The following is a 16,669-nucleotide window of genomic DNA, read 5'->3' on the forward strand; positions in this document are numbered from 1 at the left end:
CTCGCTGTTCAGAGGTTATCGGTGTCGGCAGTAAACGGAACTGGCCATTTACGTTGCTGCACAGCGCAGCTCTGTCTACTGTATAATGGCCGGGTACAATACATGAACTCCCTATTGATTTGAATAGGGGAACGGATGTGCATTATCTGGTTTCTGCAACTATACAGTAGATGGAGCTGTGCTGGGCAGCAATGTAAATGGCCAGTTCCAGACGTTACCGACAGAACAGCTGATTGGCGGAGGTGCCGGGTGTCGCACTCTCACTGATCAGATATCTATGACCTATCCCAAGGATAGGCCATCACTGTTTAATAAGTGGACGAACTCTTTAGTTCTTTCTTTAACCATAGCGGGAAAAAAATTATGGTAAACTCTGAGGGCACACTGATGAAAACCGCTGATGGCACCAATGCCGATTTTTCACGTGCATATTTAAGCATAGCCGTATGAAGAATGCCTAAGAGTGATTTATTTTTATTATATAATTTGTATGGTGAAGTCCCTGCATCTTAACAGTGATGGTTCTATATAGGTGGCACACTAAGCTAGAATTTCATAGAATCTACTTAGAGCAGTGCTCCATTGCTGCCATGGCAGCGAATCATCTCTGGTTCATCGACTGTATCTTGTGCTGCATTAACACATCCGTTTGGCACATCCGAGTACTGTTCGATATTTTATTTTTTTTCCCAAACATTACACGAGCCCACACATTTGAATGGATTTTTTTTTTCACACAGCCATTAAAATTATGGATTTGAGATTGGGATCCGCGAGACTGAGCAGATCTTATTTTGATCCTATTTGCGGCTCAGCCAAGTCTATGGATGAGACATGGATGCAAATCAGAAGGTTTCCGATATGCAGCCTTGTCTCAAGGATCTGTTGCTTAGTGATATATATAGATATAGATATATATATATATATATATATATATATATATATATATATATATATATATATATATATACAGTGGTGTTCAAAAGTCCTGCATAGGCGTGAAGAAAACTATATATTTCATACTTCTGCATCTCTACAGTGAAACTGGTGGAACAAATATGTTTTTTTAATTTCTCATTGTATGCCATACTCATTTTTGAATGTCCCAAGTGTATAAATTGTTATGGTATGCGCATTTTTGATAATTTTTTTTACAGCATAACCATACCTACACCAGTACAGTGTGTAGAATGGTGAACAGGTTTCGAAGTTCATTAACTTCCAATGCAAGTTCACACAGACTTAAATTTTACTTTTTAAGATTTATTATTTTTTATTTATTTCAGAGTCCTGAAAAGGGCCTTTTGAGTGCATCTTTAGCTTCTAATACTTTATTGGCCAGCCTTTGCTCTTGAGCACCAACTTGCATCTCTGTGGCATTGAGTGAACAAGCTTCTTCAGATGTTCACGAGTGATGATGTGGTTCCAGGCCTGTATCAGAGACTCAATCAACTCTCTCTTGGTCCTTGGCTGTTTTTTAGATATCTCTATTGATACCTTGTGCCACAAATTTTCAATTGAATTGAGGTCCGGGGACTGGGCTGGCCAGTCAATAGTAGCCATCTTGTTCTTTTTTTTCCATTCCGTTACGGTCTTAGCTCTGTGACAAGGAGCATTATCATCCTGGAAGGATTAATCCCCTGAAAACAGGTGTTGAGCAGAAGGCAGCATTTTCTTATTAAGGATGTATATGTATTTTTTTGCATTAACCATACCCTCCACAATATGAAGCCTTCCAACACCATTGTCGCCATACAGCCCCAGACCATTACTTTCATCGGATGTTTCACAGAGAAGCTCAAAGACTCTGGCTTGTACTCTTCATGTAGAAACCTTCTCACATAAGACTTGCCATCATTTCCTAAAATGCAAAAAGTGCTTTCATCACTAAATAGCACTTTTTCCCACTCCTCCTTCCTCCATTTTGAATATTTCAATGCCCACAGTTTTCGCCTTTGTCTTTGCATGGCTGTCATCAATGGCTTCTTTCGGGCCTTGCTCCCTCTCAATCCTGCTTCCAAACATCTCTTCCTAACAGTTGATGTTGATACCTCAATATTGCACTTTTCTTGCCATTCTCGCAGAAGCTGAGGAGAGGTGAGCTTTCCATTGGCAAGGGATGTTCTTATCAGTACTCTATCCTCCCTTTTAGTTGACTTTCTGGGCGAACCAGATCTGGGGCTGTCCTGGGCAATTCCAAGCTGCCTCTGTTTCTGAAAAACTCTTACGACTGTACCCCGATTACAGCCGACCTTCCTTGCGATCTGGGGGCCAGTATAACCCTCATCATGTAGCACCACAACTCGCACACGATCCTCCGCTGACAAAAATCTGAAGGCTCCCATCATAAAGCTCTACAGTATGATTCACTAGATAGACCAACAGATAAAGCAAACCAACAAAGCAGCAGATGTGACGCAATGTAATGGAATGTGATTGGCTGCCATATCCAGGTTATGATTGGTCACAAGAACGTCATCTGTGATTGGCTAATTTTGGATCTGAAGATGTACAATATTTAGTTGTGCTTTCAATTCCCATATTGTTGCAAAAATGCTTCAAAAGTTAAAAATATTACAGGGAGAGAATGCAAAATTGTATTCTGAACAGAACCATATATAATATGTCATATTAGCATCGAAGATATTCGACAGAAAACGTTTAAAACTTGAAAAATCAATTTATCCTATTCCTATGCAGGACTTTTGAACACCACTGTATGTGTATATATACAGTACAGACCAAAAGTTTGGACACACCTTCTCATTTAAAGATTTTTCTGTATTTTCATGACTATGAAAATTGTACATTCACACTGAAGGCATCAAAACTATGAATTAACACATGTGGAATTATATACTTAACAAAAAAGTGTGAAACAACTGAAAATATGTCTTATATTCTAGGTTCTTCAAAGTAGCCACCTTTTGCTTTGATGACTGCTTTGCACACTCTTGGCATTCTCTTGATGAGCTTCAAGAGGTAGTCACCGGAAATGGTTTTCACTTCACAGGTGTGCCCTGTCAGGTTTAATAAGTGGGATTTCTTGCCTTATAGATGGGGTTGGGACCATCAGTTGTGTTGTGCAGAAGTCTGGTGCATACACAGCTGATAGTCCTACTGAATAGACTGTTAGAATTTGTATTATGGCAAGAAAAAAGCAGCTAAGTAAAGAAAAACGAGTGGCCATCGTTACTTTAAGAAATGAAGGTCAGTCAATGCGAAAAATTGGGCAAACTTTGAAAGTGTCCCCAAGTGCAGTTGCAAAAACCATCAAGCACTACAAAGAAACTGGCTCACATGAGGACCGCCCCAGGAAAGGTAGACCTCTGCTTCTGAGGATAAGTATATGCGAGTCACCAGCCTCAGAAATCGCAGGTTAACAGCAGCTCAGATTAGAGACCAGGTCAATGCCACACAGAGTTCTAGCAGCAGACACATCTCTACAACAACTGTTAAGAGGAGACTTTGTGCAGCAAGCCTTCATGGTAAAATAGCTGATAGGAAACCACTGCTAAGGACAGGCAACAAGCAGAAGAGACTTGTTTGGGCTAAAGAACACAAGGAATGGACATTAGACCAGTGGAAATCTGTGCTTTGGTCTGATGAGTCCAAATTTGAGAACTTTGGTTCCAGCCACCGTGTCTTTGTGCGACGCAGAAAAGGTGAACGGATGGACTCTACATGCCTGGTTCCCACCGTGAAGCATGGAGGAGGAGGTGTGATGGTGTGGGGGTGCTTTGCTGGTGACACTGTTGGGGATTTATTCAAAATTAAAGGCATACTGAACCAGCATGGCTACCAGAGCATCTTGCAGCGGCATGCTATTCCATCCGGTTTGCGTTTAGTTGGACCATCATTTATTTTTCAACAGGACAATGACCCCAAACACACCTCCAGGCTGTGTAAGGGCTATTTGACCAAGAAGGAGAGTGATGGGGTGCTACGCCAGATGACCTGGCCTCCACAGTCACCAGACCTGAACCCAATCGAGATGGTTTGGGGTGAGCTGGACCGCAGAGTGAAGGCAAAAGGGCCAACAAGTGCTAAGCATCTCTGGGAACTCCTTCAAGATTGTTGGAAGATCATTTCCAGTGACTACCGCTTGAAGCTCATCAAGAGAATGCCAAGAGTGTGCAAAGCAGTCATCAAAGCAAAAGGTGGCTACTTTGAAGAACCTACAATATAAGACATATTTTCAGTTGTTTCACACTTTTTTGTTAAATATATAATTCCACATGTGTTAATTCATAGTTTTGATGCCTTCAGTGTGAATGTACAATTTTCATAGTCCTGAAAATACAGAAAAATCTTTAAATGAGAAGGTGTGTCCAAACTTTTGGTCTGTACTGTATACATATATATATATATATATATATAGATAGATAGATAGATAGATAGATTGTCCTAATCTCCTAGCTTTTTCAGCTGTAGTGGTGCGATCGGCTGGTCACCATCGTTTGACAGTTGTTACATGGCACCATGATTGATGCGTGCTCGCTGATTTGTGCAATGCAGCTTTCAAATAATATATATCTTTGATGGTTTTAGTCTGCTGTGTAATCCTGCCTGAATAAGTCTTAGTGATCACCACATTAACGTAGGAAATCTTGGACAGCAGTTTAGTGATTGCTTCCAGATGAGAGACACACACATAAAGTCTGCAGGATGCGTGCACTTCTGACCATCCGTTATGCGGCTTTATGCCCACAAATGACATGGTCTATTCCAGCCACAGGAGGATGAGACAAAGGTGGTTGTTTGTGATCATGGAGCACATATTTCTAAAATGGCACATCTTCTACGCCAAAAGGTCTTACAGAGTTTAAAGAATATAGGACGATTTCCTTCTTTTCCCTACCGTCTTGCCAGTATGCAGCATCCTACAACTTTGTCTCCTCATTGACCCTTGTTAAAACAAAGTTAACAAGCCATTTAATGCCATTGATGGTGGTCATATCCATGTGGCAGCTCCAGAAAAGAACCTGTTGTTAAAACATTCAAACTGGAACCTTATAAAATGGCTTGTAAATGTTTGTAAGGATATCAACTGCAGTATGACACAGCGCACCATTAGCTACAATCATAATTTTATATGGGTTGCAAACCTGCCTCCACGTTGCCATTTTTGGCTTACTTTTGTATATTAGGAGAAATACATATATTTTTTTATTTTTTTTTTAACTCTTAACACTTGACATATATTTTTAAAAAATCTATATATTTATTTCTATATATCTATTTTTTTTTTATAATAATTTACCTTACAAAGAAGCCCAATTTTTTATTCTATAACTCACTTTACATTTTGATGCCTTTTTTTGCTTTCAACTTTTTGCATACTTTAGTTTTGTGTATCATTTTCTTCTGTAAATGTGACCTTTTTTATATTTTTTTAAAACTTCTTAAGTATTTGTTTATTTTTTTTAATTTATTAGGTTCAGCTAAATTATTTTGGAAATTATATACCAAATATTTGGACTCCTGAAACTGGATGCGGGACATGTGATATGGACACTATAGATTTATCAACACTTGAAGTAAGCGATTTATCAATTCCTTTTAATTGAAATGTTAATATAATTTTCAATATCCTAAATTGGCTACATTTACTTTTGGTAAATCTTTGTTTTCATACTGTAATAAAATGTTTTTGCCTTTTTAAATAACATTGAATATAAGATTGTATATGTTCTGAAAACTAAAGCTCTCCGCTGATCACATCTGGGCACATCTGAACTGTGTATTTAGATGGATGATCTTCCTCTTTAACTATTGATATCTGCATTGATCTAGAGAATGGGGCTGTGCAAAGCAGAATGGAACAACTGTGGAGCTTTGAACCACTACTCCATTCATTGTTCACTGGACTGCCAAAGATGGCAGAGTACACAGAATGAATATAGCGGTGGCACGCATGCCCAACCACCACTCGTTTACAATGGGGAATTTCAGAGCCCTGTTTTTAGGATCGGTGGGGGTCCCAGTGGTTGAATCCCCACTGATTCACAAGTTATCCTTTTCTTTGAATAGGTGAAAACTATTTCATGATGGAAATAACCCTTTAAGGCTTATAGAAGATTGAAAAAAACAAGTATAATAAGAGAGCCATTAATGTCATAGGCACCAAAACATTTGGAAGCACAGTCCCACTTTTACCCCTTAGTTCAGTCCTAATGAAACCAAGTGTAGATTGAAAATGAGACAACTTTTTTGTTTTCTTCACTTCAAAATAAACTTAATCTTCAAAGAATTGTTCTGTAAGTAAAGTAGTGTAGTGTGCAGATATTTAACTGTCTGCACTTCAACTAAAAAAAAAAAAAAAAACAGAACTACAATATACCAAATAGTGCACATTTATTTAGTTATGTTACATTGTGTAGTTTTTGAGGAATACTCAGAGTTAAAGTGAACCTATCACCAAGTTTTCCCCATATAAAGTACGGCCAGCACCTGTAAGCCCTCTGATACAATGTACTAGAATGCTGCATAGATATCCAAAGTCCTTTCTCCAAGGCACAAAAAGTAGCTTTTATTATACTTACAGACGGGGCGGTGAAGTCCGATGGACGTTTGTGGTCTTGATCCGGCGCCTCTTCCTTATGAACACCATCCTCCTTCTCTGCTTTGTGTGGATGACTCTTCCAACGTCATCCAGTGTTTCCTCCTTCAAGCTCCTGTGCAGATGTACTTCTCTCTGTAATTACTGTAATGCGCATGTGCGGGGTAAGGCCAAAGAGCGCTGATGACCCGTAGGTAAAACCGACATATGCACATTACAGTACTTTGCTCTGCCCTCTGCAAAGCAAAGAGAAGTGCGCTTGCGCAGGAGCATGATGGAGATCACTGTGCGGATGATGTAGGATGCATCATCCACGTGAAGCAAGGAGGAGGATGGTAATCATAAGAAGAGAGGAGGCATCGGACCAGCGAAGCCCATTTGATCGGACCACACCATCTGGAAGTATAATAAAAGCTATTTTTTGTGCCTTGCAGAGCAGATTGGAGACATATATACAGCATTCTAGTATGCTCTGACAGAGGGCTTACAGGGCTGGCCCTATTTTATATGGGGAAATCCTGATGACAGGTTCCCTTTAAGGTGAGCAGAATAATTTGTATCACCCAATATAGTGAATTTGCCTGTGATCCAATAACAGCACTACGAAAACAAGCTAAAAAGAGAATTACAAATTCTAGTTATTAATAAGTAAAAATTTTTGGACTGTAAATTTGTGTTAAGATGATTGTCTGCAGCAGTAGGGTTGCCTGTAGGGTATTAATATGGAAAAATATGATTTGTTGGAGATTTTAGCAAACAGATGTTTCATTAATAGTCAGTAAAAGTGTTTTTGGAATTTTAAATTGTTGAGGCATCCTTTTCCTTACTCCACCTTGATTTCATGGTTTCCTGTCACAGATTTGTGGAAGACGTTACGTGTCAGTTTTTATTATATTGCTTCATTCATAGCAAGGCTTGTAAAATGACACAAGAACCATATAAACTGTAATCAAAGCAGAACATCGCTGTCCGGGATGCAAAACAATTTGATTGAGAAGACTGGAAATCCCTTTTGGCAGCCGCCTATCTGTTTTGCAGATTGAGGTTTCCATGTGTTTATGTTTAGTGGCTGATTATATGTGTTATATACAAAGAGGGTTTCCAAACTGGTTTACTGTTACTTTGGGTAAACGGAAGGGAAAAATTGAATTCCAGATGTATGATTTGTACTGGATGACTGACAAACAGTGGCTAGTAAATTAGGTCATGGACTTGGAACAACCAATGCCGAAGACAAAGAAAGTGAAAGGCTTGTGGCACGGAGGCTGACTATTTTTTTGCTTTTTTGGCTATATAATTTAATAGGTTATTATGTAACTGTTAAATCATCAAAGAAAGCTGTGTCTAGTGTTGCAATTCAGCCCCATTAACTTGAATGGTGATGAACTGTAATTCCATACACACCCGGAATAGAAAAGTCAGACGGAAAAGTCTGGATTCGGACGTATGCACCAATGGGGCCATAGTTTATAATTGTGCCGGCAGAGCGAACGTGCGTTCTGCCATGCATCGTTTTTGAGCATTTTGGAGGCTGTCACCCAGAAGCAGTCTGCTACGTCTGAGTGTCCGCCTCCAGTAGGCATATACGCTCAAAGATTATGCACGGCAGAGTTCACGTTTGCTCTGACGGCACAATTATAATCTATGGATCCGTCGGCGCCTGAATCCCGTTTTGCTGGGGGTTCGGACATAAGCCCCGACGGGACCACCGAACGGGTGCCTGAGCGCAACGTGAAAGCACATGAAGACCTGCAAAATAAAATGAAGAAAAATAAAGGCGTGCTTTACAACTGCCATTACATTTGAGAACACACATTTAGGAGTATAACAAAACTGTACTTATTAAGGTAATGGGACTCTTGCCAAGCTTGCCTCAAGGAAAACCTATAACTATTTGATGGGTACAACACTAAAATCCGTTAAATTTAAAGCTAAGTAGATATTATAAGAGAGAAAAAAATCCTAGCAAAGGAAAGGGACATTCAAAAACAAATGGCAAAAAGCATGGGGAACAGGAAGAAGAAAAGGGACCACATAAGCTTCTAATATGGCATTGGGAGGGGGGAAGAATTAGGAGGATGAGAAAAGGAACTCCAATATTTTTTCTTATCTTGACATGTTTGCCTGGGCAGCAGGTTATGGAAGTGTAGATTGTTCTATAGAGGGAGCTTGCCATGTTGGGTAATGCTATTTACCTGCAGATGTAGGGTTAATCTGCAGGTATATGGTATTAAAAAGGTGCCAGGCTGGCGTACTGAAAGTGCAACTCCCTGGAAAAAGATTCTTTATTCCACTAAGGAGTCACTGACTTTGTCATACCGGCGTACCAGCATGGCTACAGCCATCACTCACAGCAGTAAGCACGGCAGCTGTAAGCACACCCCAGCACTTTCACTGACAGCCAGTTCTGCAGTGATTTGAGACTGAAAGCCGGCGGCCCCCAGGAGGGATAAAAGTCATTTTCTTCTGTGTGTAACACTTACAGTAATGCAGACAGCGACCTTTTATAATGCTGTTAACCTATTTAACCTTATATCTGCAGGTAAATTGCATTGTTCAATGTCACAGGTCCCCTTTTTAAGGGTGACCAAGGCAATGAACTATATATAATCTGAGATGACTAATCCTGGTCTCACTCAATTCAGCATAGGGTCATCTCTATTACCCATTTCCAAAAAGATGGGGTGAGGGAAGGGGTTTGGGGGGTTAACTGACTTCTTATGCTTTGGAACAATGTCCGAGTCACTGTCAGGAAATGACTAAAGGTCTTTCTTGACTGTCAAGACAGAGCCTGGTTTTAAGGGAAGTGTGAACTGATGAACTGAAAGTATAGTTTGAAAATAAATTGTCAAAACTGCTGCCGCACTGGACAAGCCTATGAAATGGAACAAAAAGTATTTTTTAAGTAATTTGATGCCTCTTATTAATCAATTTAATCAGAAGTCCAGCAATTTACATTGAAATACTTAGATTTTTAGGTGAATGCATTGCATTGGTGGAAAGCATGTTTTTTTTTAAGAACTGACGGATATGCTATTTTTCCCTTTATTCTAAAACTTTTTGCTTTGCAAATTACTCCAATTACAACAAAAAAACTTTTTTAAATACACACAAGTTTCTGTTCACATTTATGTACTTCATTTCTATTATCACAGGAGCAAAACAACGAACATGATAAGTGTCAGCAATGACTATATTGTGAGCCATCTGTTTTCCATCATGGTGTCCGGTCTTTTACTAGAAATAGTAGCTCAGTATGCTGTACTATTTTTTTCTGTTTATGGTATTTTTGACAGGATTCAGCTATAAATGTACTTGTGAATAGAGCCTTAAAAGGGGTTTGCCACTTAAAAAGAAAAAAAAAAATGAAATAATACTCGCACTTCCCAGGTCCTGGATCAAATCTCCTACACTGCTTCGGTCTTAGTTTTGGCTGCAGCAGTGAGGTTCACATGAGCACTGCAACTGATCATTCAGCTCAGCAGCTCTGTTAATTCTATATGGGACAAGTCGCTGAGTTCAGTGATTGGCTGCAGAGGTGATGTTAGTTGTCAATGTGACATCACTGCTGCAGCCAAAACTCTGTGACAGAAGGAGCTGGAGAGAGCCAGTGCTGCACCCACTTAGGGTGAGAACTATCTGATTTTATTTGAAGTTAGATCATTTGGAGACCACTAATTTAAAGTAGAAACCCTTTTTTGTTTTAATGTTACAAGATTTGTAACTTACAAAATGTCCATTGTGGCCTTGGAGTTAAAGGGGTTGTCCACTATTCTGGCAACTTTTTCTGAATCCCTTTTTTTTCACCAGTAAATAACACTTATACTCCTCTCTGGTGTCGGCGCTATTTCAGCGGTGTCGGCATGGACTCTCCCGGAAATAATGTAATATTGTTGTGTCACACGATGCCTACAGCCAATCAACGCTGGCTTTACTCTCGTCTTCTACGGACGTAATTGTCATCCCGAGGAAGTGAGAGATACTGCCTTGTTTTGTTCGAAGGAAGAGGGAGTGAAGCCAGCGCTGATGAGCCACAGGAAGAGCCAGCATCGAGAGATCCAGTGCCGACACCGCTGGACTGGCGCTGGTAAAGGAGGTGAGCATAAGTTAGTATTTTACTCGGGGAAACCTAGGGATTCAGAAGGGGTTATACAAGTAGTTAACAACCCCTTTAAATATAAAATAAACTTAAGACCAGGTTCCTACATTTATGCTCTTAACTGTCAGCAGGCCTTCTAACCTGAACTAACTGCCTCATATATGCTCATGAAAAAGATAGTTCAGATCCATCTAGAGCCAAGTATTGTGGTCCAAGCACTGACTATATATCATAGACTTGAACCTGGCCTAACACTGATCGGTTGTTGCATAAACATTTTTGCCAGAAAAATGTATTTTTTTTTTCAAATAATATTTGTGCAAGCAAACTTATCCACTCATGACTAATGCCAGTAATTCCATACCCACAACTCTAACACTCACTCACAAGACCAAGTAACGGAAAACCTCTTTTAAACCTAAATACAAATATATTTCACTTTTTTGAGTGATGTCTAGTAGTAGTAATGACAGCCAACATGCAAACACCACTTCCTATGCCTGGAAAGAGTTACCCAGAAGCCAAAGTCACAATCGCCATTTTGTTACTCTTAGCTGTAACTAGAAAATCAACTGACAAACAAAAATAACCTGTATGAGATAGATATAGATATAAGGTTATGTATACTGTATTTACTGTAATTTATTGAATCAATAATATGCTGAAGGGAAAGAAAGCAATGTGTAAAAACAAGAAGGAAAGGGAGGGCAGACAGTATCTGACTGGGGTAGTTTGGGTCCACAAGAGAAAATCGATCTTGAGGCCCACCATGCTTATGTAATATTAGCTGTGGAGTCTGCCCTTACCCTTAGTTCCCATCTAGTTAATGGGGATAATCTGGGGATGAGCATTCATTGGAATGCTTGTTCCCAACTATCGACCTTGTCCAAACAGTCTGGTAATCTCACCTGACGAAACTGCAAAACGAACATTTGTCTGGTGCGATGATTTTTAAGCTCGCTTTAAAATCCTTGTTCTCGGCAGCATATAATTTTGTGTATACAAGACAAGTGCTGCCAAAAACTGATATACTTTGCGCACAGAAAGATCATCTTCACGATCGTTCTGTACACATAGAACTACAGTTGTGCTCAAAAGTTTATATACCCCGGCAGAATTTTTCCTTTCTTGGCCTTGTTTCAGAGAATATGGATGATAACAAAAAACTTTTTCTCCACTCATGGTTATTGGTTGGGTGAAGCCATTTATTATCAAACTACTGTGTTTTCTCTTTTTAAATCTTAATGACAACCAAAAACATCCAAATGACCCTGATCAAAAGTTGGGTGATTTTGGCCTGATAACATGCACAGAATTTGACACAAATAGGTTTGAATGGCCACTAAAGGGAACATCCTCACCTGTGAATTTGTTTGCTTATAATCAGTGTGTGTGCGTAAAAGCCGAGTGAGTTTCTTCGATCCAGACAGACTTGCATCTTTCATCCAGCCACTGACGTTTCTTGATTGTGAGTCATGGGGAAAGCAAAAGAATTCTCAACGGATCTATGGGAAAAGGTAGTTGAACTGTATAACACAGGAAAGGGATACAAAAAAATATCCAAGGAATTGATAATGCCAGTTAACCGTGGTCAAACTGTGATTAACAAATGGAAAATCAGGGGCTCTGTAAAAAACAAACCACAGTCAGGTAGACCAACAAAAATTTCGGCCACAAATGACAGGAAAATTGTTTGGGATGCAAAGAAAAACCCACAAATAACATCAGCTGAAATTCAGGACTCTCTGAAAACCAGTGGTGTGGCTGTTTCAAGATGCACAATATGGAGGCACGTGAAGAAAAATGGGCTTCATGGTCGAGTCGCCAGAAGAAAGCCATTACTGCGCAAATGCCACAAAGTATCTATCCTACAATACAACAAACAGCACAGAGACAAGCCTCAAAACTTCTGGAACAAGCTTACCACGTTGTCAATTTCAAAATCATATGTCAGCCGGAATCCATCCTGAGGGTGCCGAACCCATTGGTGATCACAAGCAAATGAAAAAGAAAAGGGAAATCAACCGGCATATCCAACAGGAAATAATTAAAAATTGTTCTTTATTGAAGAAAAAACTAAAACATAGTAAAATGAAACCTCAGAAACCTGACGCGTTTCTGGTGTATACAACACCCTTATTCATAGGACGACTGAATAAGGGTGTTGTATACACCAGAAACGCGTCAGGTTTCTAAGGTTTCATTTTAGCATGTTTTAGTTTTTTCTTCAATAAAGAACAATTTTTATTTATTTCCTGTTGGATGTGCCGGTCAATTTCCCTTTTCTTTTTCTATTACAACAGGCTGTTGGTTGGATTGCATGTTGTTTAATGCAGTGCTAGGCGCTAGCAGTGTTTTAATGTCTGTAGTCCACACAACTAAATGTGGCCTTACTGTGACGTCATCCATACTTAATAATTGAGCTCTCCATAGCATCCATAAGATATTGTGGACCCCTTCACCTAGAAACCTCTGGGTGACCGGCAGTGTAATACTATATTAGCTAAATAAATGAAATTTCAACAAATCTCAACTAAATTTTTTAGAAAATTTAACTTTTTTTGAAAATCCACAGCAGATTTCACACTTTACAAAGCAATCCATGGCACAACCACAACACCTGCAGCAAAATACTTCTTAACACTGGATTTGCTTCAGAGAGCCTGAAGATTTGTTGTGAAAAACTGTTGCAGCAAATCTGCTGTGAACATACCCTTATGCAGGGACAGTTACTGACAGTTTGGGGACCCTGTGCAAAACATGTGCTGTGCCCTTTTACTTTTATGGTGACAAAGCTCCAGATATATAATACTGAAATAGTAGTATAGCACAATCTGGCCCCCAATCAAAACTGATTGGGCGCCATCCTCCCAAAACTACCCGCTGTCAATAACTGTTAGGGTGATGGGCCCTCATTTTGTTACTTGTGGCATGGATGGTGTGCGAGAGGTCCTAAGTCCCCCCCCCCAACTGAACGATGACCCCTCTTCAACATCACTCCTATAACCCCTAAATGACTTGGCTCCAAACACTCCAACAATTAGACAGTGGTGAAGTTCAGGGAGCTGGAGTCAAAGAGGAAATACAACTCTAACAGCAGTTGGCCGTTTTGCAGGCAATTAGTATTAGGCTGAATAATGGCAGCAGCACTGCTCTCCATATTTTACAACCCGGGAAAATGCAGTGAAAGAGCAGTGATGGTAGTGATGGGCAGTCTGGCTCTTTTTGGTGATCTGGCTCTCTTAGCTCCGCTCACCAAAAAAAGAGACTGCTCTTTTGGATCCTAAATGAATCCCTATTAAATGTGTTCAATAAGTGAACACATATTTAAGATGACTTTAATGCGTCCGAAACCCTGCCCACCCATGGACAAAACCCCACATACTTCAAATTAGCCAATTAAATTGATGAGTGGGCAGGGTTTGGTTTGTGTGGGCCGAGTTGCATCCTCTGAACACCAGAATTTTACACCCAGTGAGACCCATTCAGAGAATTTGGTGGCTCTCACTGGGGTGCCGGCTCCTATTGTTCACAGAAAGGAGCCAGCTCTTTGTCTCAGATCGTTGAAGTGATTGCTTCCCGCTCTGGTCACCCGATTGCTATCTGCTCAGTCTGAAGTGAGCTGCAGCGGTTCAGATTGTATAACTGCATCAGCGCTGTTTTAGATTGTCCAGAGAAGAACAATTAGCAGTAACTGAACTGCTGAAATGGCAATGCAGTGGCTGTTTGGGCACACCAGAGGATCCTCTGGTGGGCTAGTCTGATGCTGCTGGAAGCAAAGGGTTAGTAAACACCACTAGCCTACTATAATATTCTGAGGTCCCATATGGCTAACCACAGAATGGGTCTCGCACTTAATTTTTTTTTAAACCGTTAACACAATTTTTTTAAAATTATTTCAGACTGATTTAAAAAAATAAAAGAAATATTCTCCCTAACTAAACCCACGCAGCTACCATTTCAATACACACCTGGTCCCAACTGGTCTCTACTTTACCCAGTGTTTCCGGCCTGTTGAAGCGTAATTTAAGGCAGAATGGCCATAGCTGGTGCCACACTGTCGTTCCTCCCCAGGCCAGTTGCTGTTTTTAAAATTTTCTACACAAGAAAAGATGAGTTATACTTTCTGGGGAGTGCCTACATTCATCAATTCTTTGCTATTGATTGGATGCATCTTTTGCTTGTTATATGTACAAGCGCCACCAGCCAACTATATGCGCTCTGTGACGGCTGAGTTTCTAGTCTAATCATGGATGGTCCATTGAGGTAGTAGCACTAAAGATAGTGCCAAGCCATATGTTTTTTGGTTACTTGGGTTGTGCTACTTATCCTATCAGGACACACCAGTAATGACCAGTAATTGACGCTCATCAATCACTGAGTGACTGGCTGAGCAGATATTTCCTGTTGGTCTTGAAGGATGAGGATGCAGGAACCTGGGACCTGGGGAGTGCTGGAACAGGAGCTGCAGGGGAGCAGTGAGCTTTTTACTTTCCTATTTTACCAACTAGTCTAATTCTTTTTAAAAACAATTTTCATCAGCTGGACAAGCCTTGTTTCCAGTGTTTTATTCTGCTGAACCATTGAACTGCAGCTGGAGAATACCCTGCACATGGTGCCATGTCCTGGCTTTTCCAAGCATTTCAATAATAGCCTTTGTGGAACGTGAATAGTTTATATGTGAGCTGTATTATTCTAGAAAGGTCTAAATTATCCTTTTTGTATAAAAAAAAAATATTCCATCAGACTGACTTTAAAATAAACTCACATCAACGCAAACATAAATAAATTAGAATTGGAAGGTTTAACATCTGGTGAAATTATGAAATTGACGTGCAGATGTGTAAATCCCTGCTGCATGTGTTAGACACTTATTTAATGGAGCATAGGATACAGCCTGACTAATGGAGGAGAGTGCCTGACACAAGAGAACGCAGCGGTTTATCCTATTAACCAGTTTTGCTGTGCTCTAGAAATCGATCCAACGTCTTTTCTATGAGACTTCTCTCGCTGAGTTATTCGTACGCCTTTTAGATATGTGTTAAACTAATGTATGCTTAATCCATCTGCTATCAAATTCCTTTCTGTAAGAATATTAAGTGTATGTTTTTCAATATACTGCAGAATTGATATTATATACTATATAGCACTGTGTACTCACAATTGCTCATTTTGACTTTCTACCCAGTTAATTCCTCTTTTTTCCATTAAATCTATGACATCACATGATTAAAAACAGACTCGCTGAATCCTTTTACGCTCTATGTAGAAACAGGAAGTCTCTTTTCCATGCATGAGTCCTCATTAGAACTACAATCCTAGGTTACGGCAAAATCTCTGCCAATCACATAATGTCATAGACCTAATGGAACTGCCCTGACTAAAGTCACCAACAACCTACTAACCACCAAATCCAAGTGACACTACTCCATTCTCCTCCTCCTGGACCTGTCATCTGCCTTCGACACAGTCGACCATTCCCTCTTACAATAGACTCTCTCATCTCTTGGCATCACAGACTTGGCCCTATCTTGGATCTCCTCATACCTAACAGACCGGACATTCAGCGTCTCCCACTCACATACCACCTCCTCGTCTTGCCCCCTATCTGTTGGTGTCCCCCAAGGCTCAGTCCTAGGACCTCTGCTCTTCTCCATCTACACCTTTGGCCTGGGACAGCTTATAGTCTCATGGCTTTCAATACCACCCTTATGCTGATGATACACAGATCTACCTCTCTGGACCCGATATCACCTCCTTATTAACCAAAATCCCACAATGTCTGTCTGCTATTTCATCCTTCTCTGAGAGATTTCTAAAATTTAACATGGGGGGAAAAAAATGAATTCATCATCTTTACCCCACCTCACTCAACCCCCCCATCTGACCTATCCATCAAAATTAACGGTTGCCCACTCTCCCCAGTCCCACAAGCTCCGTTGCCTCAGGGTAACCCTGGACTCTGATCTCTCCTTCAACCCACATATCCAAGCCCTTTCCACTTCCTG

The 16,669-nt window shown here is 40.2% G+C and overlaps 1 protein-coding gene across 3 annotated transcripts in view; it reads left to right on the plus strand.

Annotated features, from left to right (window-relative positions):
• Nucleotides 1-16,669, plus strand: part of PLOD2 (procollagen-lysine,2-oxoglutarate 5-dioxygenase 2) — a 198,609-nt gene that overhangs the window by 119,021 nt on the left and 62,919 nt on the right. For all 3 annotated transcript variants that reach the window (XM_073674662.1, XM_073674661.1, XM_073674660.1), the window contains exon 8: nucleotides 5,439-5,540. In XM_073674662.1, coding sequence (XP_073530763.1) covers nucleotides 5,439-5,540 — 102 coding nt within the window. The remainder of the gene's footprint in view (nucleotides 1-5,438; nucleotides 5,541-16,669) is intronic.

The sequence above is a fragment of the Phyllobates terribilis genome, unplaced genomic scaffold, assembly GCF_046119375.1.
Source record: "Phyllobates terribilis strain yellow unplaced genomic scaffold, ASM4611937v1 Scaffold_3__8_contigs__length_932513732, whole genome shotgun sequence".
In the NCBI taxonomy this organism is placed as follows: Eukaryota; Metazoa; Chordata; class Amphibia; order Anura; family Dendrobatidae; genus Phyllobates; species Phyllobates terribilis.